General features: G+C 47.9%; 1 protein-coding gene across 4 annotated transcripts in view; it reads left to right on the forward strand.

Moving 5' to 3' along the window:
* Nucleotides 1–12,243, forward strand: part of Glt1d1 (glycosyltransferase 1 domain containing 1) — a 46,886-nt gene that overhangs the window by 12,329 nt on the left and 22,314 nt on the right. For all 4 annotated transcript variants that reach the window (XM_070024899.1, XM_070024895.1, XM_070024898.1 and 1 more), the window contains 2 exons: nucleotides 7,150–7,186; nucleotides 8,627–8,683. In XM_070024899.1, coding sequence (XP_069881000.1) covers nucleotides 7,150–7,186; nucleotides 8,627–8,683 — 94 coding nt within the window. The remainder of the gene's footprint in view (nucleotides 1–7,149; nucleotides 7,187–8,626; nucleotides 8,684–12,243) is intronic.

Below are 12,243 nucleotides of genomic sequence, written 5' to 3' on the forward strand. Positions count from 1 at the left end.
GGAAAGGTAGACCTGGGGGCCGAGGGTCACTCTTGTTAGATGCCACGGGCCTGGTGTGGGCACAGCAGCCTGTATTTCCCATGGGCTGATTTATTTTTTTGGGGGGGTAATATACTTTCACAACTTCACGGCCTTGGCTTTTTGGGTGCTATCATTGGATGCCAAGAATAACCCGCAGTCCAGTCTTTTAACATTTTGTGTTTTTTCTTTGAGTTGTTGGAGTGAGAAGAGTTACAGGTTGTCTTACAAAGTCTGCAGCAAACTCAGAAACCTGAGAGCCACACACTCATGAGTGGCACAGGTGATTTCTTGGGCAATACTGTTTATTCGAAGGGTGTTCAGAGAGTCAGGACCAGTGAATGTATGGGCAAATGAGTTCACTTGTTGTCTCACCTATTCAATATGCTGTGCTTGGCAGGTGAAGGGAGCGGGGTGGGTAAGGGGGTTCTCAGGGAGTTGGAGAGCCCCCCGTGAGCCCGTGCTGTCTGCAGAAGTAAGGAGAGCCAGGGGGTCAGCATGCTCTGGTGATGCAGGTTTTGAGCAATTAAGTTTTGCTCTTCATTACAGAACCATCGGTTTTTGATTCTAGTTTTTTCTTCTACTTTAGTGAGCACCTATTTGGTACAGGTGCAGATGAGTCCATTTTTCCCAGTTATAATCAGACCTGAATCAACTTTCAACAATCCCCTATTAGGGAGATTGGTGGAAGTTGCTTCTTATTGCCTTTGTGATGTCAAAAGTGAGACTATATATTTACATGGAGTTTATGTAGGTCAGTGTGATTTTTGAGCACAAATATTCAGTCCGAAACCTGTGTGCTTTATCTTCTTTGAAAGAGGTGATTCAGTGAAGGCAAGGTGTGCACACTGCTTCACGTACAACACTTGTACTAGCCAACGGAAACACAGCGCAAGCCACAATGAGTCACAGGCGTAACTAAAAGCTTTCCAGCAGCTGCATAAGGAAATAGATGGCAATGAGTGAAATTAACTTCAGTGTATCTTTATTAACCCCTGTCTGCCGTTCACAGTGCTGCCGTGGAGTGTAGTTCTGAGAAGGCCTTCCCATGGACCTCAGCTGTGGCCGCAGGCCACACCCCTATCAGGAGGGACTCAGGACTCAGGGGCCTGGTTCCTTCTAGGAAAGAACCCATACTAAAGTCCACCAGAGGGGCTGGGAAGGTGGCTCAGTGGTAGAGCGCTTGCCTTGCATGGATGAGGCCCTGGGTTCGATTCCTCAGCACCACATAAGCAGATTTTTTAAAAAAGCCCAAAGTGGCGCTGTGGCTCAAGTGGTAGAGCGCTAGCCTGGCGCTGAAGAGCTGAGGGACAGCGCCCAGGCCCAGAGTTCAGGCCCCACGACTGGATCCCCCAAATAAATAAAGTCCATCAGAGGCTGGGATGTCCAGGGAGGAGCCTGTGGAGTGTGCTCAGCCTCAGGGATGCTGACTATGTTCAGTGTTCCCAGTTTTTATTGGGGTTTCTATGTGTGACTGATGCTGTGTGTCGGCGTGGCTGACAGTTTCTGTGTGTAGGTGTGACTGATTCAGTAGTCGTAGGCAGGCTGACACTACTTGGTCCAACATTCCTACCATGAATCCTGAGTCTGGTCTTTCTGGTTTGGCCAACTCCAACCCTGGAAAGATTGATTGGGTGTGTCTGGTCCTGGCTGAGGTCTAGACAGGGACATTCCTGCGAGAATCACCGCTGCCAGCGAAGCCACAGGGCCAAGTTCTTTACAATGTACCCACTGTGTCCAGGACTCAGCATGTAGCTCCTACCCGCAGAGCCCCCATGCACGCTCCAGGTACTCGGTGTCCTCCCCGCACTGTAGCCTACCACCTGCCCTTGAAGGGAGCCGGTTCAGGGCGTCTGAAACACTTGCTCAAACAGCACGCCATCCCAGGAGACGCAGTGACAGCAGTGGGCCGGATGAGGGCTGTTCTACCCCATGGGTCAGCTTCAGCTCTGAGGAGGCCAGGCATCTTGGGGAGGCTACTTTGTCTTCTGCTAGTGGCTGACTGGCTCTACACAAATTAGTTTGATTGGATTTCAATAAAGATGGGTTTACATCAGCTCTTTTAATTTGAGCTGCATTTATTGAGGCCCAAGTCATTATTTTTTATTGCTGTTCTTATTGGCCCTAACTTGACAGCCTACCTGCTTTGTGGTGGCCAGTCCTAGGCTTTTCCCCCGGCCAGCGCCACGCTGCTGGCCGTGTGTCCACACTCCTGTTGTGCTTCTGGAAGCGCTGCTCTCTTGCTTTGTGGGGCTGTGTACTGCTCCTTTCCCACTGTGAGGTGAGCACTGTAGAGATTTAGGAAGCACAGAAACTCAGGCTTTCAGTTTCTTGTTATACTACTGTATTCCAGGTCTGGTCCAAGCTTAGAATGCTTTCTCTGAATTCACCAGGCTTTTTCTAGGAAATGTAAACATTTTTACCAAAATAATAACAATAATAATAATTAACTTGTGTGTCAATGACTGCTGTTTGTCCCACCACAAGTCCCTATTTTGTTCAACCTTACCTAATTCTCTAAATTTAAGAATTGATCTAGGAAATTCTTAAAATCACAAGGGAGTGATTACTGCTTGACGTGGTTATCACATTGAAAGAAGCATGGTAAGGGGCAGGGGGCACACCGTGCTCTGGGCTGAGGGGCAGGGGGCACACCTGTGCTCTGGGGGCACACCATGCTCTGGGGGGCACATCGTACTCTGGGGGGCACACCGTGCTCTGGGCTGAGGGGCAGGGGCACACCTGTGCTCTGGGCTGAGGGGCAGGGGCACACCGTGCTCTGGGCTGAGGGGCAGGGGCACACCTGTGCTCTGGGCTGAGGGGCAGGGGCACACCGTGCTAGGGGCTGAGGGGCAGGGGCACACCGTGCTCTGGGCTGAGGGGCAGGGGCACACCGTGCTCTGGGCTGAGGGGCAGGGGCACACCATGCTCTGGGCTGAGGGGCAGGGGCACACCTGTGCTCTGGGCTGAGGGGCAGGGGGCACACCTGTGCTCTGGGCATTGAGGTGAATCGCTTACTGTTATCCTTTTAGTATTTTCTCTCTTTTTAAGTTTTATCTCATTTTTCCCCTTCCCGCCTTTTCCCACGAGTTACATAGTTCATTTTTTATGTAGTGTACATTGAATGCAATGACTGCATTTCCAGTCCTTTCTATTTGAGTCAGTGCCCTCTGGGGCTTACTCTTCTCCACCTTGTAAAGAAAAATCATGCCATTCTTAAAGTAGTTGTATTGGGCAACTCTTCAGTTTTATTTTCAGTATATGTGTATGCTCATCAAAATTCGTTGGAAGTTAAAATATAGAAAGCAAGACAGATTTCAGTGGTGGCCATGGGCAGAGCTCACACTGCAGGTGAGCTCAGCAAGTCCGTGGGGGTGTTTGTGCTGTCCTAACCTCACCACAGCTGTTCACAACTCCCCAGTTAGGGCAGGAAAGCACATCCTCCTTTCTCCCTGGCCACCGCCTTCTGTCTTGTTGTCTCTGCAGATCATCTGGACGATAGCTGTAACTGCACCACACACCTCTGATCTGATTTTCTGTGATGTGGGGTTCTTCAGGCTGCCTGATTGGTGGGCTGGCCTCACACAGAGCCCCATCTGCTCTGCCCAGCAACGTTTTGGAAGCGTATCACTTTAATGATGTCTTTAGTTTAAGATGGCCTGTACTTGGGTTTCTTCAGAAATGTACATGCTGTGTACTTTTCCCCTTATGTTTGGTCCCTGGGAATTGAGATGTCTTAAAGAAACCTTGCCAGAATGAGGCACGGCAGAGCTTCCGAGCGCTCCTGTCCCGTGACCTGGGCTCCCGCCTGGGCCAGCCGGGAGCCTGGCCTCACCTTGGGCAGGGGGCTTCAGGCGGGTGGGAAGCTTCCCAGCGTCTCTTCAACTGAGATGAAGTTGTTGGAAGGACGGAAACCCCTAGTCGGCTGCACCCCTGGCCTGGGCTTCGTCCAGGGTGGATCGTCCCCCATCTCCTCTCCTGATGCTGGCACCGTCATGCCCCCATGAGCGTTTTTGTGACTTTTCGGTGGTCCAGCTCAGAGGCAGGGTTGTGTCTCCCTTATCCCTTCTTTTTGAATATTGCTTTCTTTCCTTGCTTGGTAACATATTTTTTAAGAGAAAAAGAACAAAGAGAGAAAGAAAAAAAAAAAGGACACTGTAGCCCATGAGACATTCCCAATTTATATCTAATCTATGTCACAGACCTATATTGTGAGCATTGTAGGTATGGGCCATGATTTCTTTGAAGCAGTTTGTAATTGTTTTACAAAGCTAAAATCAAAAGCTATATTGTAACTTCAAAGAAAATGTATCATTCATTTGTTGCCTACACAGTACCAGGTTGTGCTTGTATTACAAAAGTAATAATCTGTCATGGTTTCCATTTACATAGTGTAACCTCAGAAGATGAGCTTCTGTGTTATTTTGGTTGCTGTTGTCTGTTCTTTTGTTATAAAAATTGGGTTTCTTACAAAGCCATACCTGTTTACAAGCATCTATCCAATGGGGTTCTGGCTTTAAATACTTAATAATGGGGTCACATGATCTAACTTCATATACCTTCAAATTCATTCAGTCTTCCTTTTTTTTTTTTTGTTGGTCGTGGGACTTGAACCCTGGGCCTGGGTGTTGTCCCTCAGCTCTTCAGCTCAAGGCTAGTGCTCTACCACTTGAGCCACAGCGCCACTTCCAGTTTTCTGGTGGTTCATTGGAGATAAGAGTCTCGCAGACTTTCCTGCCCAGGCTGGCTTTGAACCGCATCCTCAGATCTCAGCCTCCTGAGTAGCTAGGATGACAGGCATGAGCCACCGGGGCCCACCTCCTTTTTAATTTTTTTAATTTTACGTATCAATGAGATAATTTAGCAAAGCAAATAGTTATACACAGAACATGGACTCCTGCTAGCTCAGAGCAAATGGAGCAAGAAATACTGAGCAGAGAAAACTGTTTGTATGTGTAACGCTGTAATACAGAACATGATTTCCAAAATCAATACAAGCTAATTTGCTTTTGCCAGATTTCTTGTAGTACATCATTTAAGAAAAACCCGGTCTAGATTTCTTCTATATAGTACCTCTGTTTTTTTTACTTGCTCAGGGGAGCGCTTACAGTATTGTCGGTGGCACACTTTGGAAGTCTGTGAGACTGGACACTTACTTCCCAGGCTTTCACTAAAATTTAGCAAGGTACCACCGAGAGGTGAAGAGGAGACGGTAAATCCGCAGGTCTGCATGCACAGTCACTGGTTTTGGAGTTGAGATAACAGTTTAGTGAATTTTTTTTAGTGAGGAAAGGAACTTTTGTGACAGGAGCACTCTGAGTTTATATATTTCTAGTTGCCATGTGTCTCTCTAAGGACAAAGGCCTGATTATAGCTCATTTCTGCCTCACCTTCCAGAATCAAGTTTCTCTGGTGTGTCAGCCTCCTGCCTCCCCCAGGCTTCAAAGCCTTCTGGTAGGATCTCTGTGGGCTCAGCACCTTTGTGCACAGGCTTCTGTCCAGCACCTCAGCCACAACTGGGGGTGACAGCTTCTGAGATGCTTGCCCTCCCGTGGCTCTGCTCAGCTTCCTGCCAGAGGAAGGATGGGGGTCTGTCAGCCTCAGCTTCCACTGGTCGCCAAGGCCATTTTCCCCGTGGAAGCTGGCGGGGTTTTCGTCTTTGTGTTTGTTTTTTATTGTAGAAGCACTGTACAGAGTGGTTACAGTCACACGAGTAAGTAACAAGTACATTTCCTATCGAGCGTTGTTACCTCCTCCTTTACTGGCATTTTTTTTTTAAACTAGAAGGGAAAGGGAGTTTGCAGCTCATTTCCTACGATCTGCTACTCAAGGGCATCTGCATGGCCCATCTACTGCATGGTACTCTTGAGAGGGACAGGTGTTGGGGGTCTCTAGTTTGGGGGTGAGATATGACATGTGATGCAGAGGGCAAAACCAAACCAACTGAGCCAGTGCATTGCAGGCCCCAGCCTGGAAGCCACACTCCCCAGACCTTCCACCACGGGGCCAGGCCAGGGCTGCCCCTCCCTTTCCATGCCTTCCCTGCCTTGCCCCAGGCCTCTTCACCCCAGCTTGGTCCCCAAATTTAGGACTGGCTTGGGGACCAGGGGGACAGCCCCCTGCTTGCAGTGACATGGCCATGTTGCCCTCCGGGTGGTACCACGGCCTGTCGCCTCACAGGATAGGGCTGTGCTGCGGTGACTAGCTAAGTCAGTCATTCCCACATTCATCTTGAGTACAGGCCACAGAACAGGGTGCACGTTTGGGGCTTGGTCAGTGTTGGCAGCCGGGGAGCGGTCCTTCAGCACTGAACGGCAGCCACGTGGTCGATCCCTGTGGAGCTGTGGCTCTCTGTTCCCAGTGGCCTCCACCTCCTGTCTCATCTTGATGCCGAAACCTTCTGCCACCATTTCTCAGTGAACTGGAGAAATAGATTCTTTTGAGTAGTTTTGCAACAGTTCACACAAGGAATAGTGGGTTGGTATCTTGGAACAGATGCCTACAAGGTCAGTGCAAAGGGTTGCTTCTGCCCTGGACGTTGGAGGTGTCGGAGCAGCAGTGCTGCCTGAGACCTACCCTGGCACAGGGCCTCACCACTGCCTGAAACTGTGTGTCTTCCTGGTACAGGGAATCTGCCCCCTAGTGCCCTTCAGGGCCCCCTTTCTTCCCACGACCCTCCCTCTTTCATTCTTTCCCTTCTTTTCTCCCTCTCTTTTTCTTTGTCTGATTTTCCTCCTTTTCTCCCTCTTCCTTTCTCCCTCTGCCCTAATAGCTGGGGGATTCTCTTCTCCATTCAAGGGTGTTCATTGCTCCCAGAACTCAGGACACCAGCTGCCCAGTGGCTCTGCCCGTGCTCCAGCTTCAGAAACTATCATAGCAGAATGTTAAACCAGCATCAGTCTCATTTCAGGGATGTCTTTCTCTTTGTGCTTCTTATCTTACCAATGCTTTGTTTATAATAGCAAAGTCTGTTAACAGCAGGAGTAAACCTGTGCTCTTAAAGGTGTGAGCAGTATGTCAATAACTTGTAAATGTTTTCCAACGGAAATTTAGTGACTTTCATCTCTAAAAAGCATAAAATAGACCATCAAATTTACTTTTTTTTTTTTCTTTCTTCCTTCTTTTCAAAAGCCTCATGCAACGGGGAAGATCTATATCCAGAGCCAAGGTAAAGATTCAATTAAAAAAAATGTGTGTGTGTGTGTGTGTGTGTGTGTGTGTGTGTGTGTGTGTGTGTGTGTGTATACTTTAAGTGATATATTCTGAAATGTTTACTCATGACATACAATGATTTCTGGTATTTACTGGTATTTACTTAGAATGCATACATTTTCTCATTGACTTCTAACATTAGAATAAAAGATGCATGGGACAAATTATAAAAGAGTAATTACTGGGCACCTGTGTTCACATCTGTAATCCTAGCTACTCAGGAGGCTAAGAGCTGAGGATCATGATCTATAGACAAACAAATCCTAGAGACTTTTATGTCTGAATACCCAGCAAAAAACTAGAAGTGGAGGCATGGCTCAAGCCCTAGAGCACCAGCCTCCAGTGATAAAAGCTCAGCAAGAGGGAAAAGCCCTGAGTTCAAGCCCCCAGTACAAGTATACACACACACACACACACACACACACACTCATGAATAAGTTAATGCCAGTCACTTAACACTTTTCACCAATAGAAGCACAGCACACTCCATCCCAGTACCCTTCACTGAGCAAACAGGACAAAGTGCTGAGCACCTCTAAGCTGGCTTGCCTGAGGGTACCTGGTCTCTTCTCACGCCCCCCACCCCCGCCAGGGTGTGGCAGCTGGCTCTCTTACCCAGACACTCTCTTAGCCAGCTCCACTTGCTCTTGCAAACCGGAACTGTGTGTCAGCGTGGAAGGCGAGGCCCAGAGAAGGACATGTGACCAATCCTAAGCCTAGGTGAGCCCAGAACGTGCAAGGTTCAGGGCCTGGGTGCTGTCCCCGAGTTCTTTTTGCTCCAGGCTAGCACTCAAACCTTCCACTTTGAGCCACAGCACCACTTCTGGGTTTTGTGGAGGTTAATTGGAAAGGAGGGTCTCATGGGACTTCTCAGCCTCCTGAGTAGCTGGGATACAGGTGTGAGCCACCGGCACCTGCCTTGAATTTTCATAATTTTTGAAAAATTGAAATTTGGACTGGGATGGAGCTCAGTAGTAGGGCACTTGCCTGGCACGCGCAAGGCCTTGGGTTCCAGTCCTAGCCCTGGAGAAACCTAATGAACCCATCTGAGGACAGAGAACAGATGATCGTGGGGATTTGGTGAAGGAGGTTAGGGAATCTAGATGAAGATGGAAGTTGTTAGGTGGGGCGGTGAGCAAGGGTGTGAGCCAGAGCTTGTGTAGTGGTGAATAATGCAGAACCCCTTTCCGTGATGATGAGCTGGAGATCTGGACAGCAGGGGGCTGAGCCCGGCAGCTGTTTACATGAGCCACAGGCTGTACCTCGGCTCCGTTCCCTGGCTTGGGACCATGGGACCTGAGTGAAGCCCTTGGGCCCTGAGTAGCTTGCTAAGAACCCAAGCTTGGAAGCAGGGTGACCTGTGACTCTGTCTGCCTTTTCTGGTTCTTTCCCCCAGGAATTGCAGCCACACCCAACCCTGCCTTCAGCTGGAAGGAGTTTCTCCAGCGTTCAGGTAAGGGGTGCTTCGAAATCTTCCACTACCTAAAGTTGCAAAGATGTTCTTTCTTTTTTTCTCCTTCCAGAGTTTTATCATTTTTAATGCTTTCAGTTAAAGTCACCTGAAATTAATTTTTGTGTGAGTGTGAGGTAAGAATTTATTCACTTTTATGTCCCACTACTCCACTGTTATTTATTGAAAGTATTCTTTTCCATTGAATTACCTTTACTGAAAATTTAATTTACTATGTGTGAGTTTTGTTGGTATGTCAATTGATTGGTCTTTATGCAAATATTAACTGCCCTATTGACATAGGTTTCAATAAGTCTAGAAATGAAGTGGTTTGTTAGTCAAAACACAATAGCTGTTACAGATTTGTGGCATGTCCATACAGATTTTAGGATCATCTCATCAGTTTCTGTAAAGTCCTGTTGCATTAATTAAATTAATGTAGAGATTAATTTAGAGAGAGCTGACATCTTTTTTTTTTTTTTTTTTTTGGGTCCGGTTATGGGGCCTGAACTCTGGGCCTGGGAACTGTCCCTCAGCTCTTCAGCTCAAGGCTAGCACTCTACCACTTGAGCCACAGCGCCACTTCCGGCTTTTTTCTTTTTGCTTATGTGGTGCTGAGGAATCGAACCCAGGGCCTCATCCATGCAAGGCAAGTGCTCTACCACTGAGCCAACTTCCCAGCCCGAGCTGACATCTTAACAGAATGATATATCTTAAAACTCTCTGACTGTGATCTACCTATCCATTTAATTACATCTTAATTACTTCGTAATCTTCATCTTCATAGAACCTTCGTGCCTCTGTTTATATTGTGAGTTTTAATTCCTTTGCAGTATTCTTTCCAACATTACAAACACATTAGACCTCCGTCCCTGGCTGGACACGTAAGTTTTTACAGCACTTTTGCGTGCACTGCCGGCAGTGGTAGGGCTGTAAACTTCACACAGTGCCCAGTTCTTTCCTTAGGAGGAATTCCGCACACCAGCATCCCCACCTTTAACTGTGCTCTTAACCACAACTCTCAGCATCTTGAAAGATCCTCCCCTTTGGGTGGCCTCCCTCAGCACTGGTCCTCAGCTCATCGGCGGTGGGGAGAGGGCGGTCCCCGGCCTGTGGTAGAGCTGAGGGCTTCTCATAATGTGTAAGCTTAGCTTACACAGCATTTTCCTGCCTAAAGTCCTTGAATCTAGGATGTTTGGTTTACCACGAATGAGTTCCACAGTGTGTATTCTTTAAGATTGCAGCTCCCATTCAGGTGTCCAACCTAGTTAATTCTGAGCCAAGATGCCAGAACAGGTAAAGTTGGCTTTGCACATGGAGCTGGAAGCATGAGGATTCTGTCTACCTTCCCCAGCGGTGCCCGCCCAGAGCGCCGGGCAGAGGGTTGGGCCTTCAGCCCAAGTTGCAGGTCTTGCGACACTCTTCCCAGAAGAGCCTACAAATGCAAAGCAACGCGCAGACATGCCCGGAGCCTGCTTTCATTGCAGACACTTCAAACGATGGATGTCAGCATTCGTTTTCCTTGAAAAGAAAAATCTCCAAGCCTTTTATTGAAATAATTTTCGTGATGTGTTCATCAATGCCAGTGACAGCGGCATGGCCGCTGTCAGCCTTACAAATAACCCACGCCCTCCGATCACTCCATCACGTCAGCGTGCGTGCCATTGCTCAGGACCAGGGGCCCTCTGTAAATTGCCCGCTGTAAAGTTACTTCATCCCCAATCTATCACAGGACACAATTGCAGCCCAAGTGAGACCCATCATTTCCAAAAGCACAAGGGTTGATACCAAATTCTGTCCACCCGTGGCTAATGTCTAGTCTTGCTGCTGAGCAAATTAACAGAAGCGAAGGGCTTTTAAATACTCCTCAGGAGACCCACTGGGCTCCAGCTTAATGTGGTGCAGTGAGAAGTCATGAACGTGGCACAGAGAGCCTGTGGCAGTGGCCGGTGGCTGGCTGGGAGAGAAGGCCCTAGGGGAGCTGTAGCATTCATCTGTGTCTCTGGGTTTTATGCTCCGGCATCCGTCCTCATTTGTTTGGTCCTTTGTCTTTGTCGTGTTGTGGGCTCTGGGGATGGACTGTCCTCATCATCCCTACTCCATCTTACATGGCCTCCGGAGCATGGGATCTTGATGACAGAATGTTGCCTCTGAGCTCTGTGAACCGTTCCTCCCATCCGTACATCAGGAGAAGGGAGGGGGCTCTCCTCAAACCCTCCATCTCAGTAGCCGGGAAGCCCATCGGTCATGCGGCTTTGTGCTCTACTTTCTGGGTGTCTGATGACAAGGCTTTGCAGCATGCTCCCTCATCTGACATGAGGCAGGTCTTCCGACAAAGCCCCGTCATGCCTCTGAACCCCAGCCAGCCAGTGGGTTTCTTTTCGTTTATAACATGGACCCAGCTTCAGGCTTGCAAGCGTCCGTGTTCAGACAGGTCAGCCAAGGACAGACAAAGAACGCAGTGAATTAAATGCGGTAAGTGGCATTGCTTTTTCATGGGATGTTTACGACATTTATTCTGATAGGAAGATACAGATATAGAAGTCAAGTGACTGCCCTGGCCTTTGTGGTTTTTTCTGCAGTTGTAGATACAGGTAAAAATGTTATTATGATTCAGTATTCCACAGTTTCTGCTTGTAAATCCTCATGACTGACACTTCTAAGTAATGATCCTTGCAGACCATCCAACCAAAACCTGGGGAAGAAGAGCACTTAATTCAGACTGGACCATATGTCCTGGGCATTTTTTTTTTGAGTGCTTTCCATTTTATTTTACTTCTCTATTACTTGTTTATTTATAGCCCCATCTCTGTCTCTTTCCCTGTCTCTGCCTTTCTTTATTAAATCTCCAGTTGTGTTTCTCTCTGGAGATCCTAACTCCTGCTTTCATTTTTCTCTCCTCCTGGCTATAAGAAAAGTCACTTGTGTTTCAGATGCAAGGTGGGGGTTACTAGTAGCTGGTAACTCTTTGTTCTACACCAGCACAGAATCAGACTTTCCAGCTAAGATTTACTAAACCTAACATGCTTGACTGAAGTGCTTGAATACCTTTCTTCTCATGCATGTGAAGAATAGAAAGAGAATTTGGAGCAGAGTCTGGGGATGGACTGGAAGGTGGAAGATGGAGGGGGCCTCTGTCACCAGCCCTAGGTGCATCTCACTAAGGTTCAGACAGTGCCGTGTTTAGTCCGGTGGTGCCAGAACACAACAATGAATAAAAACACGATTCTGCAGGAAACGATGTTATCGGAAAGACACATAAATGTGTGTGTTTGTAAGTGATGAGCTCACGCCTTGACTCACATTTCACCTGAGTACTAGAGAAAACATAGACAATAAAAAGTGAGAACTGAATTAAAACAAGGAGCAGAGTTCACAGAAACACAAGGCAGATGCCAACCTCGACTCCCAGCAGAGGTACCAGTGCCATCTGTTTAGTTTAGGTTTTTTTTTTTTTTTTTTTTTTTTTTATTTTGGGTCCCGTCGTGGGGCCTGAACTCTGGGCCTGGGCGCTGTCCCTCAGCTCTTCAGCTCAAGGCTAGCGCTCTACCACTTGAGCCACA

The sequence above is a fragment of the Dipodomys merriami genome, unplaced genomic scaffold (assembly GCF_024711535.1).
Source record: "Dipodomys merriami isolate MVZ:Mamm:240054 unplaced genomic scaffold, mDipMer1.0.p SCAF_163, whole genome shotgun sequence".
NCBI lineage: Eukaryota > Metazoa > Chordata > Mammalia > Rodentia > Heteromyidae > Dipodomys > Dipodomys merriami.